The sequence below is a fragment of the Aegilops tauschii genome, chromosome 6 (assembly GCF_002575655.3).
Source record: "Aegilops tauschii subsp. strangulata cultivar AL8/78 chromosome 6, Aet v6.0, whole genome shotgun sequence".
NCBI lineage: Eukaryota > Viridiplantae > Streptophyta > Magnoliopsida > Poales > Poaceae > Aegilops > Aegilops tauschii.
The window spans coordinates 107,766,863-107,783,186 of record NC_053040.3 but is presented as its reverse complement, the minus strand read 5'-3'; the positions used below and the strand labels follow the sequence as shown (position 1 = coordinate 107,783,186).

At 46.8% G+C, this 16,324-nt stretch overlaps 1 protein-coding gene across 2 annotated transcripts; it reads left to right on the top strand.

Annotated features, from left to right (window-relative positions):
• The first annotated feature begins 715 nt into the window (after positions 1-715).
• LOC109751022 (AP2-like ethylene-responsive transcription factor At1g16060) lies at positions 716-5,606 on the top strand. 2 transcript variants are annotated; one of them, XM_020309930.4, is made up of 8 exons: positions 716-987; positions 1,077-1,171; positions 1,278-1,366; positions 1,482-1,555; positions 1,683-1,733; positions 1,841-1,917; positions 3,732-3,955; positions 5,175-5,606. In XM_020309930.4, the coding sequence occupies exons 1-8, from the start codon at positions 848-850 to the stop codon at positions 5,202-5,204; spliced, it is 780 nt and encodes a 259-aa protein (XP_020165519.1). In that variant the 5' UTR covers positions 716-847; the 3' UTR covers positions 5,205-5,606. The 2 variants fall into 2 exon arrangements, with proteins under 2 accessions (XP_020165519.1, XP_073357237.1); XM_073501136.1 differs by having other exon boundaries at positions 1,482-1,917; positions 5,175-5,340.
• The last annotated feature ends 10,718 nt before the right edge of the window (positions 5,607-16,324 follow it).

Below are 16,324 nucleotides of genomic sequence, written 5' to 3'. Positions count from 1 at the left end.
CCCGCCCTCGCCGGCCGTCCTCGTCGCCGGTCCCCATGCAACAACTCCACCTGCGTTGTAGCTCTTGACGGCGACGGTTGTAGCTCGGGCGCCGCCCCTCGCCATTGATGCTTGCTGCAGGGAATTATGTCGACAGCGGCCGTCAGTCAGTCAATACCATTTTGAATGGATATAGCAAAAAACTTCACGGGTTGTAGTAAAAAAAACTACGGGTGCAGCAAAAGTCAAACACCGTCGCCGTCTTCGTGAGGTCGCAACTCCGCCTTACATGGATGTAGCAAAAAACTTCAGCGGTATTAGCAAAATTCTACTACGGTTGCAGCAAAATCGTCGTTGTCGTCGTCGAAAAAAACATCGCCTGATGGATGTAGCTAAAAACTTCGCCAGTAGTAACAAAGTCCAACTGCGGTTGCAGCTTCCCCTTGCTGTGCAGTTCCATTGAAGCTTTTCTGTCTATGGTTGAAGCTTTTTTTCAACAGCCGTTGAAGCTGTTTTAGGTGACGATTGCAACACTAGTATACGCGGGTGCATCCAGCCATGGCGGCTGACGAGGGAGCGCCTGGCCGTCGGCGATGGAGGTCGTGCCGGTGAGAGGAGCCTGGCCGCCGGCGATGGAGGTCGTGGTGGCCCAGTCGCAGCCTGGGAGGAGGGAGGGGATCCGCGTCCGTGAAGGCTGAAGGTAGGGGATGGAGCGAAGGAGGCGGGTTGGGGGCCACTGTGTAGCGTTGGCCAGCGTGGCGTGCGAGCCAATTCGGCCGGCCCACTGCTCCCAAACGTTTACCTTTCACTAATCACTAGCCACTAGCTCTCTTGCCTCCACGGCCCCGAGACCTCTCACTCCCCCGTAATGGCCAAGCAACGACGGAGCAGCGCCGGCGCCGGTAACGTCGCCTCTGACGCCGTCCGGCCGAAGCCGGAGCGGACACGGAAGAGCGAGCCGCGGGGGCGCCCCTCCCAACGCACCTCCGCGTACCGCGGCGTCACACGGTATGCAGTGCTGTTTCCGATTCTTGCATCTTCTATTCTTCTTCCTCGCGCGGAGAGAAACTGACTTACGCGCGTGCGCGCTTGCGCAGACACCGGTGGACGGGGCGGTTCGAGGCGCACCTGTGGGACAAGAACACCTGGACCGAGCCGCAGAGGAAAAAGAAAGGGAGGCAAGTTTATCTCGGTGAGCAGAGCACCCTCTCTCAGTCTATATATCTATCCCCAGCCTCGGCCGATCGGGTCGCAGTCTTGGCGTCGCTGAGATATATGAAAGCCGGCCGTGGTTGCAGGAGCGTACGGCGGCGAGGAAGCGGCGGCGCGCGCCTACGACCTGGCGGCACTCAAGTACTGGGGCCGCGGCACCGTCCTCAACTTCTCGGTACCGCATCCAATTCACTCCACTCGTGATATCCATTGATGCCGCCAGCGCCATGCCTAGAGCTAGCAGAATGCATACCTGACTTCTTGATTGGATTATGACGAACCTCTTGCAGCTGTCTAGCTACGACCAAGAGTTGAAAGAAATGGAGGAGCAGTCAAGGGAGGAGTACATCGGCTCGCTCCGGAGGTACACAAATAACTCCAATTTTTGGCAAGTGGTTCTGCCTGTCATCAGATCAGACGGCGTGGCAAAATGTGATGACACAAAAGATCTATCCTCATCTTATGGATTTGCTCCTCGCCTTTTTACGCAGGAAAAGCACTGGTTTCTCAAGAGGGGTGTCCAAGTACAGAGGCGTCGCAAGGCAGGGCTCATCTTGCAAGATTTGTACATACTGCACATCTTTCAGAGTCTTGCAAGAAAAACTCTGCGCGTATGCATGTCGGTTAAATTCAGAGATGTTTTTTGCAGGCATCACCACAACGGCAAATGGGAGGCCAGGATTGGGCGTGTGTTTGGCAACAAGTATCTCTACCTAGGCACCTACGGTAAGTTGCTGATCCTTTCTTAAGAGTGAAGACACAACTTTTATGGATGGATGAGTGGAATATGACAGGGATTGTTGAGTAAACTGACGTGTTATTGAGGGATATATTCTCTTTACCTGAGTCAGCATTGGCAACCAAAAGTTGCCCGTTTGTGTCGTTATTAGACTGGCTGTGGCATTTCTCTTTTGATTTTGAGACACGAGGGAAGTACAGAACTGGTGACGCTGCCCTCGTTCTATTTTTCTGGAACAAACACTTCACCTTTTTAATTTTATTTTACCAAAGAGCCGGATCTATTATAAAAGTTCATCAGAAGTACAAAACTACTAACATAATAGAATTACATTAAGGTTTTTGGACCATTGAATAACCACTAACATTACTAAAACTAGCCGTCGATGCGTTGCTCCCCTACCAGGAGCCGGTCTAACCTTGTCAAACACAACCTGGAAGTCTTCATGCACGTTCCCTAAGGTCTAGTGCCTTGGGACACAATCATCGCCGTTGTACCCTTTAATCGATCTAAAATGTCAGACACTAGATCTCACAGGCGCACACGCATGATGAGAAACCCAGAACTCGCTGCCCTACGGAGACGATAATAATATACGCTGGCGCTCGGACTTCGTCCTGACTGACAACCTCAAAGATCGGAGCCCGAAAGACCAGCTCGAAGATGAAATACCGCCATTCACCCGAGTGTGAACTTTGCAAGGTTAGCTAACACCTCCCCCCCCCCCCCCCCCCCTCGAGTGTGCGCCAGAATGACCCCGCGAAGGGGAGGCAGTCGACGAGCTGGCCTATCGAGCTAGGAGGGGATGAGTTCTTCGCCCCCGCCACTTTCACGATGGGGGAAGGGAAATATTGGATTATGGGATAGCATCTGAGAGCAAATACTTTACTACTCCAGAACTTTGTTGGCTTCGGTGCTAAGTGGGCATCATTATGCACTAAAGCAAAGAATGAAAAGACAACTGTTTTGTGTAGGAATTTCAACGAGTTTGAAAGCAAACATTTTCTTCTCTATGTAGGAGCACTGCCCACTCAGTTAGCAAGTTTTTGAATCGGTTAAGGCCAAATCCAAAATCTTTTGGGGATAAGATGTATCACAAGAAAACACATGCCAGGTATGTCGTGAAGTGCTATACATTTGTCAAGAGCAGTACAAGCCTTCCCATGTTAACTGCCAAAAAAAAAGTAGCACCAAGTGACGCATCAGCACTTGCATCATGCTACAACCATATCGTTATCTTAAAATATTTTTTCCAATGTATCGTAATCTTAAACCTTGATCTAACTGCAATTGGGCATCCATAAATCGCCATGACACCGCACCAGCTTCCCACTCCACTTTTCTCGAAATAAAAACAAGCTTCCCACCCCACGGTCACTCCTTGTGGGCAGCAAGGTATGGTGGAGCCATGGAGCAGAGGAGCTCGGGGCTCCTCAACCACGAGCTCTATCAGCACGGCTAGGCTCGCGGACGACGAACAAAACACATGCTTGTTTCAAAAAAGAAAAAAACGAACAAAAACAGGCGACACGAGAGATTGGCACGGTTTCCACCACCACCAGGGATGTGCTTGCCACGCCACACGTCTGATCCACTGCACGAAAACGTTCCAACCAGTCCCTCTCCATGGGGACCTCCCCGCTGAGTCCCCTGCAAGAAATATAAAAGCGTCCAAAACAAAATGCTTTTATATTTCTTTACAGAGAAAGTACGTTTTTATAATGGTTTATTTGTGTGAAATAAATTATTTTACCACTTTCCACTCATAAATGATGATTTCAATTTTCCGTGTGGCTGGCAGCAACGCAGGAGGAGGCAGCAATGGCATACGACCTCGCTGTGATCGAGCATCGCGGCCTCAACGCCGTTACCAACTTCGACGTCAGTCGCTATATCAAGTGGCACCACCATCGCCACAACCATGCCAACGACACAGACCAACTTCCCGTCCGCACGAGCCAACCCCCCACCATTGATCTCAATGTCACCGCCCTCCGTGATAACGATCGATTGCAACAACCACAGGTGAGTCCGCCGTCTTATGGCTAATTTTTTTTAAATAATACATTTTTTTAAATTACAGAAATAATACGCAAAAAAAAGATTTTTTAAAAATAATACACCATCGGCCTACTGCAGGCCGACAGAGCCCAGTCGGCCCACAGCAGGCCGACTGGTGGCCCATCAGTTTGCTGCTGGCCGATTGGGCTGTCGGCCACCAGATTCAAGCCCAGTCGGCCTGCAGTTGGCCGACAGGGTCCAGTCGGCCTGCAGTACACCGATAGGCCTGTAGTGGGCCGACTATGCTCAGTTGGCCTGCTGTGGGCCGACTGGTGCATGCCTATTTTTAATAATATATTATGATATTTTTTAAAAGTATATATTTTAACACGTTATGAATACATGGTAACATTTCTTCAAATACATTTTTAATGGAAATACCATTTTTTTAAACCACACAACATTTTTTAAAATGTTTTTTTGAAATTTTCACAAACTTTTTTTAGAAACACGCGAATATTTTCTTAAAATGTCATGATCCATCTAAACATTTGTTAACCCACGTGATATGTGAGTATATTGATTGTAATATCATCTTATATTATGGGATGAAGGGAGTACCATTTTGTACAATGTCATGGATATTTTTTGGAAACACGAGAATATTTCCAGCAAAGGTGACGTACATTCATTTAGTGGCACGAACCATTTCTTATCATATTTTCCAAAAAAATTGCATGCATTTTTTGAAAGGCGGGAACCTTTTTCCATTGTGATGAACATTTGTTTTGAAAGTTATCGACATTTCCAAACTGCGCTTTTCCCGCCATCCATTTCCCGCCACCCATTTCCTGCCACCCATTTCCCGCCAACCAATTTCCCGCCACCCGTTTCCCTCCTCCCATTTCCCGCCAACCTTTCCCGCCATACCGTAGTCGTTCTTTCCCGCCATTTTCTCGTCTCTATCTATAAAACCCCCTTCAGACGGAGCTGGATAAGCATTGCAGTGTAGTGTAGTTGAGATGTCCCATTATCCTTTCGATCGTAGTTTTCACCCTGGGATGAGCAGGACTCTTCTGAGGCTAGCTACCGATTTCAGGATGGATAATAGGATAGTTCCATGGGACGAACTCACCGGTAGTGACACCATAATGAATGAGTTGGCTCACCAATTACGTAGTTCTGGGTGGCCTGAAAGGACCTATGAGGAGGTACGTAAAGAACTTCTTAGGTTGCATGACAGGTGGAAGAAGGTAGTGGTGCCGAAGAGTGAAACTTTCAGAAGGATTGTAGCAAATAATCCATGTTTATGGACTGAGGAGAGCGAGGACGAAGATGATATCTTCATGCCGCCGCTTTCGGGTTCTGCATCGTCGAAGGGCAAGAGTTCTTCATCATCGAAGGGCAAGGTTTCTGCATCGTCGAAGGGCAAGAGTTCTTCATCATCGAAGGGCAAGGTTTTTGCATCGTCGAAGGGCAAGAGTTCTTCATCGTCGAAGGGCAAGAGTTCTGCATCGATCGAGGATGACGATGATGACTTCATGTAGTTTTTATGCTGTATGTTGTGAGTTCAGTTACGTGCCATTTAATTTAGATGTAGTTCTATCTAGTTGTTTGTAATGTCTCGTTGTATGAATATTATGTTCTATCTAAATATGATCTTGTAGAGTAGGCATATGTCTCGTACATAAGTACATAGTTATTTGTCTCATACATAGAATAGACATAAGTCTCACACAGAAATAGATGGTAATGTCTCTACTGATACATAGGAGCGGCAATGACGACGTCTGGCCTGCCGGGGAGGCGGATCTCGAATGACAAATGCATCACATATAACTCGGTTTCCTGTAGCAATGCAACTGAACAACCCTTTTTCATTCCCATTCGCTCAGCATTTCTTGAATCTTGCCATCATCAGTTATGTCAATCAATTTTCTTTCCCCAGGGCCATCTGAATGCTTCCTGCTGACGTAGTACACAAAATCGTCTTCCTTCAACCCTTGCTTCAACATGAATTTAGTCTTCAACCAATCAAAAGTGAGGTCCACTTCACTAACTTGCACAACACTTGGAGACAAGCCTTGGACATGAACAATAGGGCTAAGCACCCACTGAGTACCCTCAGCCATCTGCAACACGCAAATCGCATTGAGTACCTACCCTACCCCTTAATATCCCCACTAACAAATATTAGACATGTCTATATATTACGAAGCTATATATTACAGAATATTAACGGAGCAACTAACACAATTCACCCTCCTATAATTATATTACGAATATTTGCCGTAGCAACTACAAATATTGACAGATTAATTAGTTGACATCTAAATATATTAACAAATACTACCGGAGCACCTACGAAAAATAAAATGTGGGCTTAAATATACCCTTGAAGCGTGCGTGCGAAGGATGAACGACGAACGGCGGCCACCAAACTGCCGGTGCTCCGGCTCCAACGAAGAACGACGAACAACAGCTTCACCTCCACCACAGTGCTCCAATTTCACCACCAGCACACTGCAATGCTTATGCAGCTCCGTCTGAAGGGGGTTTTATAGGTAGAGAGGAGAAAATGGCGGGAAAGAACGACTGCGATATGGCGGGAAAGGGTTGGCAGGAAATGAGAGGAGGGAAACGGGTGGCGGGAAAAAGTTGGCGCGAACATATGACGATGATGACTTCATGTAGTTTTTATGCTGTATGTTGTGAGTTCAGTTACGTACCATTTAATTTAGATGTAGTTCTATCTAATTGTTTGCAATGTCTCGTTGTATGAATATTATGTTCTATGTACATATGATCTTGTAGTTCCGATAACAGAGTACTAAAATAGAGTAGGCATATCTCTCGTACATAAGTACATAGTCATTTGTCTCATACATAGAATAGACATAAGTCTTACACAGAAATAGATGGTAATGTCTCTACTGATACAGATACATAGGCTCATGCTCTATCCACTGCTCGAAGGTTTTAATCGACCTCCCGAGCCTTCTCCTAGTACCAGGTGGGTTAAAGCCTGGCAGGTCACATAGCCCAACAACCTCCTCCTCCACGGCCGCTGTTCCTGTTGCCAACTGTGCAGCTACTGCTTCAACATGTGCCCTCACCGCTGCATCTCTTGCAGCTTTCCTGTCCCTCACGTGTCTCTGCGTGCACACATTAAGTCTGTCGCGTATCAAATTGTACTTCCATAACTGGTTCTGCTTGCAGAGTTTTTTGAACAGATTCATCAGGTTCTTATTTCTAAACTGCGAGAAGAAATTAGCCCCGAGATGGCGCATGCACCAACGGCTCTGCAAGTCCTGCCATGGAACTTGTTCCTCAGGGCCTGGGTTTGTCAGTGTCCTTATCGCACTGAGTATACCTGCATGCCTGTCATGAAGGATGCACACATTCGGCTTCTCCTTGACAACTGATATTTTCAACTGCCTGAAGAACCATGTCCAACTTTCAATGTTTTCACTCTCCACAAAAGCAAATGCCAGTGGGACGACTTGATTTTGGCCGTCTTGACCTATGGCTGTCAGTATCTGACCCTTGTACTTGCCTGTGAGAAAAGTACCGTCAACACATATCACCGGTCGGCAATGCCTGAAAGCTTCGATGCATACACCGAAAGAGAAGAAGAGACGATGCAAAACCCTCACAGTTGGGAACTCTGGCATGAACATGTCTTGGATATCGATATAGGTGCCTAGATTCCGCTGCTGCAGGGTGTGGAGGAGGTGGACAACAGAGTCATATGCATCAAAATAAGAACCAAATCTCCTCTCAAGCGCTGCATGCTTAGCCCTCCAAGCCTTGCCATAAGAAATTCTGTACTTCAACCTGGCGAACACTTTTGTCTGCACTGCCTTCACTTCCATAGCTTTGCCTTGCACTATCTCATCGTAAAACAGTCGAGCAATAAGCGTGGATGAAAGTTTGGCATGATCTTGAGGGATGCAGGGAATAAGACAAGTGTGATTAACTAAGTCACTTATCACCCAACTTGTGCCATACTTAGGGAGAAAGCCGTGCACCCTTGCGGGACAATCTGCATTCTTGCATACCATTGTGAGGAATTTCTGACTGGACACCTCAGCTTTGAAAACCCTTTGCGTGGACATTGCCCAATTAATTATTGCATCCTTCAGGGCTTGCTTGTTCGGATACATAGCACCCGTCGCAATATTGTTCTGGTGATATTGCCAGGCTGAATCATGTCCATCATTCACGGTCATTGCAGATGATAAGTCATGATTCCACCATGCAGGATTCGGGACCTCCTCTGCATTTTCTTCTTCATCTGACTCGTCAGAATCATCGGCATGACCCCTTTCAACATCGGTGTCTTCTTCTTCCATCTGGTTCTGCATGTGCCCATCTACCTCATCAGCGTCCACCTCGCCATTGTAATCACCATCGGCATTTCCTCCTTCTACCTGACTACTCTGCCCTGGTTCATAACCATAAGCATTTCCTCCTTCTACCTGACTGCTCTGTCCTTGTTCGTAACCATAAGCATTTCCTCCTTCTACATGACTGCTCTGTCCTTCGTAGCCACCCTCCCCTTCATGTGCAGTGACCTCCTTCACGACGGGAAGCACTAAAGCAACAGGATTGCATCCCCTTCGTTCACAACCTTGTAACCACCGCACCCAATCGGAGTCTCCCTCTGTTGGCCTCAAATAAAAGTAAAATTTTGAACTTGACCGTGTCCACAATGCATGAACACCGACGGTGTGTGTTTCAGTATCAAGACCTAAACTTGCCGCAATCCATTCTTTCAACTGACTAACAGACCATATTTGTGGTGCGCCGATTGCAACCTCTATGTGAGTAAATTCACTCAGATCTGCTCCCAACTCATTTGTTTGGACAGTACCAGGACCATAGTAAAATCTCAACTTCACTACATCGGACATCTCGACTCACCTATTTTTTTTCAACATAGAAATACAAGTATTAGACATGTCTATATATATATTACCAGGACCATAGTAAATAATATAATAAATAGGCCCATGTTTACTAATAATAAATAGGCCTCAAATAATAATAATAATATAACCGACAAATATGATAATTCAGTTTATTTGAATTATATGGCCATGTTGATGTATTTTTTATTTTAATCTATGTTAAAATAATTTAGAAAAAGGCATGCGTCTTATTTCTACGATCATGTAAAATTCTTCCTTGCAAAGAAGTTTTTTTGTTAAACTACAGCGTGGCCATTTAAAAAAAAACAGTGTGGCATTGCTTGTTATGGGTTAAACTTTAGAAAATACGCATAATAAAGGTTAGCGGGTAATCCGCTTCATATTGGCATCGGGTACGGACTGAAACGTTTTTTAACATGTAGTTCTACTTTTCCTATTTTTTGCTTGCTTATTAAATTTTCATCATACTGACATGCTATGCACATGCCGACCCCAACTCTTCAAAAAAAAACTTGTCTCTTCTTTCCAACTTTTTATTCATGTTTCCAACTTCTTATCCCGCACCTGTGTACGTGTCAAGTATTAAGCAACAACTTATTATCCCACTAACAACTAATACAATTCACATACCTACAACTATATTACGAATATTTGCCGTAGCAACTACAAATATTTACGTATACTACCGGGGCAAATAACAATAATCGCACACAAATTTATTTTCACATCGAACGAAGCGTGCGTGCGAACGAATAATATTTACGTATATTACCGGGGCAAATAACAATATTTCCGTATACTACCGGGCCAAAAAACAATAATCGCACACAAATATTTACGTATACTACCGCGGCAAATAACAATATTTACGTATACTCCTGGAGCACCTACGAAAAATAAAATGAGGGCTGAAATATACCCTTGAAGCGTGCGTGCGAACGAAGATCGAAGAACGAAGAACCACGAACGAAGAACGACGAACGACGAACGACGAACGACGAACGACCTCCACCACCACCACCTCCACCACCTCCACCACCACCACCACCTCACCACCCCAACTGCCCCAACGACGAACACTGCCCCAACTTCACCACCACCACCTCCACCAAAATGCTCACCACGACCACCACGAGCTACCCCGTCAGTAGATCGACACCTCTTTTGGCTGCCCTAAATGAGTTGAACCCATTCACGGTGCCAAAATCGCGAAAATGTAGCTCATTTAGGTGTACAAATGTGTGCCATTTTTCTGTAGAGAGAGGAGGAGGAAGAACACAGCAGAATGAGCCACGGGAGAAGAATAATGGAGGAAGGAGAGGATATGGGCAGGCAGGGGAGAAGAAATAATGCAGGAAAGAGAGAAGGAGAGGATAAGGGCGGGCTGGCCAGCGCGCGTCAGGTCGGCAGCACCCTGTCGGCCACCAGGTGGCCGATCGGCGGGCGGCAGGCCGACAGGGGCGCACCACGCCGACAGGCCGCTGCCTCCCCCCTCGCGACGTGGCACGACCAACCACCGGCCGCCGCGTGGCTGCCCGGCCTGCAGTCGGCCTCCTGTGGGCCGACTGGGCTCAGTCGTCCTGCAGTGGGCCGACGGTGTATTATTCTTGTAAATTCTTTTTTCTGCATATTATTTCTGTAATTTAAAAAAAATTGTATTATTTAAAAAAATTTAGCCGTCTTATGCGGCGTCGGCGTCCGAGAGGAGCACCGACTCGCCGTCTTCGTCGTCGTGTTCCCCCTCACCACCATCACCAACAACCCAGCAACAGCTGAAGCCTGAGTACAGCAGTGGCACTTCGCCGGCGCGGTGCAGCTTCCCGGACGACGTGCAAACATACTTTGGTTGCGACGACGACGACAACAGTGTCGACTACACGGAGGTTGACACGTTCTTATTTGGGGACCCGGGCGCGTGCGCTGCGCCCATTTTCCAGTTCGAGTTGGGCCTTTGATTTGAACATTTCAATTTTTATATGAAATGGTCTTTGCGTCGTGTTTATAGATGCGCAAAAGGAATTGGCTATTGCAGCATAATGCAACATGCAGCGTTCTTCTTTTCTTTTGGAGGGAATGCTATTGGGCGTACTTTATTGAAACTTAAAGAATCATTACATCATCGACAATGTCTGTAGTAGTAAGAAGCTAGGAAGTCATCGTCCCAAAACACATTGGATTACAAATCATAAGAAAATCTAGCTAAATTTTGCGCCTTTTTATTAGCATCCCTTATCAAATTTCACTAACCAATCCTGAAGGCTTTCTAAAAAAATGTTGGCAAGGATTTGGAATGTGGAGGAGGCTATGTCGCTAGCTAGTTGGTGTTAAGAGCATCTCCACTCGCGTCCACAACAGGCCCCTCAGGACGTGTTTTTTTCCGCCGACGCCCAAAAATCCCCCGGTCGCCCCCAAGGACACCGAATTCCGCCGGTTCGGCCCATTTTTTGGCCCGGCGATCCCAGGCCGAACCCAGCGCACTGCCGGCACTTGGGGGCTCCGACAGAAGGAAAATTGGCGCGTGGGCCACCACTGTCAGATGAGAAATGACTTTTGCCCGCCCAGATTCGCCCCGACCGCTGTAGGATGCCACTTCCCCTTTTGGCGCCGTGCCGATCCCGGCGCCACCCACCTGCCCGCAGCCGCTGCTTCGCCACTAGAAAGGACATTTCCCCGCCGGAAAGAGTGGGTTTCGCCGCGACAGCCTTCCTCCCGCTCATGGGCGAGCTTTCCAGTGCTCCGGTCACGAAGGCGGGGGATACCAGCGGCTGCGCACCCACCACACCAGCCAGGTGTTCAGCGATGGACTCCGACGATGAGGAGGCATTCACGGCGCTGCTGGAGGAGGAAGCCGAGGCCGACACCCAGGACGAAGAGCACCTCGCGATCCTCGCCGCTCTGTTGGCTTGTTCGCGAGCAATGCAAAGCCACGGCGAGGTGGCTCGGCGCCGGGCCGCCGTAAGAGCAAGCAGAGGCATCGAATGGAGGGCTATTGCTTGCTCTACGCCGGCTACTTTGCCGACGCTCCATTGCACGACGAGAAAGTATTTCAGTGTCGTTATCGGATGAGACGAAAGCGCTTCCTCGGGATTGTGAATTCTATCCGGGAGTTCGAGAGCTACTTCATTTGCAAGAAGGATTGCACCGGCACAGTTGGATTCTCCTCACTCCGGAAGTGCACGACAACTATGAAGATGCTTGCATACGGAGCTCCTGGTGATATACTGGAAGACTATGGATGCATGGCCGAGTCCACCCCCATTGAGTGTTTGTACAAGTTCTGTAGGGCAATGGTGGCAGTGTTTGGACCACAATACTTGCGATCATCCAATGCTGAAGACACTGCTCGGATTCTAGCACAAAATGCAGCAAGAGGATTTCCTGGGATGCTTGGAAGCATCGACTGCATGCATTGGGCATGCAAAAACTGTCCATTTGCTTGGCAGGGGATGTACAAAGGCGCCAAAGGAGCTTGCATTGTGGTACTTGAGGCAGTGGCCACACATGACCTCTGGATTTGGCACTCCTTCGTTGGTATGCCAGGAACTCATAATGACATCAACGTACTGCAGTGCTCGAATGTCTTTGCCAAGCTTGTTGAAGGTCATGCTCCTCTGGTGTGTTAGGGAACATAGCATGCGATTTCAAAAATTTTCCTACGATCATGCAAGATCTATCTAGCAGATGCATAGCAACGAGAGGGGGAGAGTGTGGCCACGTACCCTCATAGACCGAAAGCGGAAGCGTTATGTTAAGGCCGTTGATGTAGTCGAACGTCTTCACGATCCAACCGATCCAAGTACCGAATGTACGACACCTCCGTGTTCAGCACACGTTTAGCTCGATGACGTCCCTCGAACTCTTGATCCAATAGAGGATCGAGGGAGAGTTCCGTCAGCATGACGGCGTGGCAATGGTGTTGGTGATGTGATCCGCGCAGGGCTTCGCCTAAGCACTACGACGCTATGACCGAAGGCGTAAACTGTGGAGGGGGGCACCGCATACGGCTAAGAGAATTCTTGGTGTGCCTTTGGGGTGCCCCCTAGCCACGTATATAAAGGAGGGGGAGAGGGGCCGGCGGCCAGGAGGGGCGCGCCATGGGGGGAGTCCTACTTGGACTCCTAGTCCAAGTAGGATTCCCCCCGCCTTTTCCTTTCTTCCACCGGAGGGAAAAGGAAGGAGAGGGAGAGGGAGAGGAAAAGGGGGGCGCCGCCCCCTCCCCCTAGTCCAATTCGGACTGCCATGGGGGGCACGGCCACCCCTTGCGGCCCTCCTCTCTCTCCACTAAGGCCCACTAAGGCCCATATTTCCCCCGGGGGGTTTCGGTAACCCCTCGGTACTCTGGTAAAAATACCCGAATCACTCGGAACCATTCCGATGTCCGAATATAACCTTCCAATATATGAATCTTTACCTCTCGACCATTTCGAGACTCCTCGTCATGTCCGTCATCTCATCCGATACTCCGAACAAACTTCGGTCACCAAAACACATAACTCATAATACAAATCGTCATCGAACGTTAAGCGTGCGGACCCTACGGGTTCGAGAACTATGTAGACATGACTGAGACACATCTCCGGTCAATAACCAATAGCGGAACCTGGATGCTCATATTCGCTCCTACATATTCTATGAAGATCTTTATCGGTCAAACCGCATAACAACATACGTTATTCCCTTTGTCATTGGTATTTTACTTGCCCGAGATTTGATCGTCGGTATTATCATACCTAGTTCAATCTCGTTACCGGCAAGTCTCTTTACTCGTTCCGTAATGCATCATCCCCGTAACTAACTCATTAGTTACATTGCTTGCAAGGCTTATAGTGATGTGCATTACCGAGAGGGCCCAGAGATACATCTCCGATACTCAGAGTGACAAATCGTAATCTCGATCTATGCCAACCCAACAAACACCTTCGGAGACACCTGTAGAGCATCTTTATAATCACCCAGTTACATTGTGACGTTTGATAGCACACAAGGTGTTTCTCCGGTATTCGGGAGTTGCATAATCTCATAGTCAGAGGAATATGTATAAGTCATAAAGAAAGCAATAGCAATAAAACTTAACGATCATTATGCTAAGCTAACGGATGGGTCTTGTCCATCACATCATTCTCTAATGATGTGATCCCGTTCATCAAATGACAACACATGTCTATGGTCAGGAAACTTAACCATCTTTGATTAACGAGCTAGTCAAGTAGAGGCATACTAGGGACACTCTGTTTTGTCTATGTATTCACACATGTACTAAGTTTCTGGTTAATACAATTCTAGCATGAATAATAAACATTTATCATGATATAAGGAAATATAAATAACAACTTTATTATTGCCTCTAGGGCATATTTCCTTTAGTCTACCACTTGCATTAGAGTCAACAATCTAGATTACATAGTAATGATTCTAACACCCATGGAGTCTTGGTGCTGATCATGTTTTGCTCGTGGAAGAGGCTTAGTCAACGGGTCTGCAACATTCAGATCCGTATGTATTTTGCAAATCTCTATGTCTTCCTCCTTGACTTGATCGCAGATGGAATTGAAGCGTCTCTTGAAGTGTTTGGTTCTCTTGTGAAATCTGGATTCCTTCGCCAAGGCAATTGCTCTAGTATTATCAAAAAAGATTTTCATTGCACCCGATGCACTAGGTATTACACCTAGATCGGATATGAACTCCTTCATCCAGACTCCTTCATTTGCTGCTTCCAAAGCAGCTATGTACTCCGCTTCACACGTAGATCCCGCCACGACGCTCTGCTTGGAACTGCACCAACTTACATCTCCACCATTCAATATAAATACGTATCCGGTTTGCGACTTAGAGTCATCCGGATCAGTATCAAAGCTTGCATCGACGTAACCATTTACGACAAGCTCTTTGTCACCTCCATAAACGAGAAACATATCCTTAGTCCTTTTCAGGTATTTTAGGATGTTCTTGACCGCTGTCCAGTGATCCACTCCTGGATTACTTTGGTACCTCCCTGCTAAACTTATAGCAAGGCACACATCAGGTCTGGTATACAACATTGCATACATGATAGAACCTATGGCTGAGGCATAGGGAATGACTTTCATTTTCTCTCTATCTTCTGTAGTGGTCAGGCATTGAGTCTGACTCAACTTCACACCTTGTAACACATGCAAGAACCCTTTCTTTGACTGATCCATTTTGAACTTCTTCAAAACTTTATCAAGGTCTGTGCTTTGTGAAAGTCCAATTAAGCATCTTGATCTATCTCTATAGATCTTGATGCCCAATATGTAAGCAGCTTCACCGAGGTCTTTCATTGGAAAATTCTTATTCAAGTATCCTTTTATGCTATCCAGAAATTCGGTATCATTTCCAATCAACAATATGTCATCCACATATAATATTAGAAATGGTACAGAGCTCCCACTCACTTTCTTGCAAATACAGTCTTCTCCAAAAGTCTGTATAAAACCATATGCTTTGATCACACTATCAAAGCGTATATTCCAACTCCAAGAGGGTTGCACCAGTCCATAAATGGATCGTTGGAGCTTGCACACTTTGTTAGCACCTTTAGGATCGACAAAACCTTCTGGTTGCATCATATACAACTCTTCTTTAAGATATCCATTAAGGAATGCAGTTTTGACATCCATTTGCCAGATTTCATAATCATAAAATGCGGCAATTGCTAACATGATTCGGACAGACTTAAGCATCGCTACGGGTGAGAAGGTCTCATCGTAGTCAACTCCTTGAACTTGTCGAAAACCTTTCGCAACAAGTTGAGCTTTGTAGACAGTAACATTACCGTCAGCGTCAGTCTTCTTCTTGAAGATCCATTTGTTCTCTATGGCTTGCCGATCATCGGGCAAGTCAACCAAAGTCCACATTTTGTTCTTATACATGGATCCCATCTCAGATTTCATGGCCTCAAGCCATTTCGCGGAATCTGGGCTCATCATCGCTTCCTCATAGTTCGTAGGTTCATCATGGTCTAGTAACATGACTTCCAGAACAGGATTACCGTACCACTCTGGTGCGGAACGTACTCTGGTTGACCTATGAGGTTCGGTAGTAACTTGATCCGAAGTTTCATGATCATCATCATTAACTTCCTCACTAATTGGTGTAGGCATCACTGGAACTGATTTCTGTGATGAACTACTTTCCAATAAGGGAGACAATTACCTCATCAAGTTCTACTTTCCTCCCACTCACTTCTTTCGAGAGAAACTCCTTCTCTAGAAAGGATCCATTCTTAGTAACGAAAATCTTGCCTTCGGATCTGTGATAGAAGGTGTACCCAACAGTCTTCTTTGGGTATCCTATGAAGACGCATTTCTCCGATTTGAGTTCGAGCTTATCAGGTTGAAGTTTTTTTCACATAAGCATCGCATCCCCAAACTTTAAGAAACGACAACTTAGGTTTCTTGCCAAACCACATTTCATATGGTGTCGTCTCAACGGATTTAGA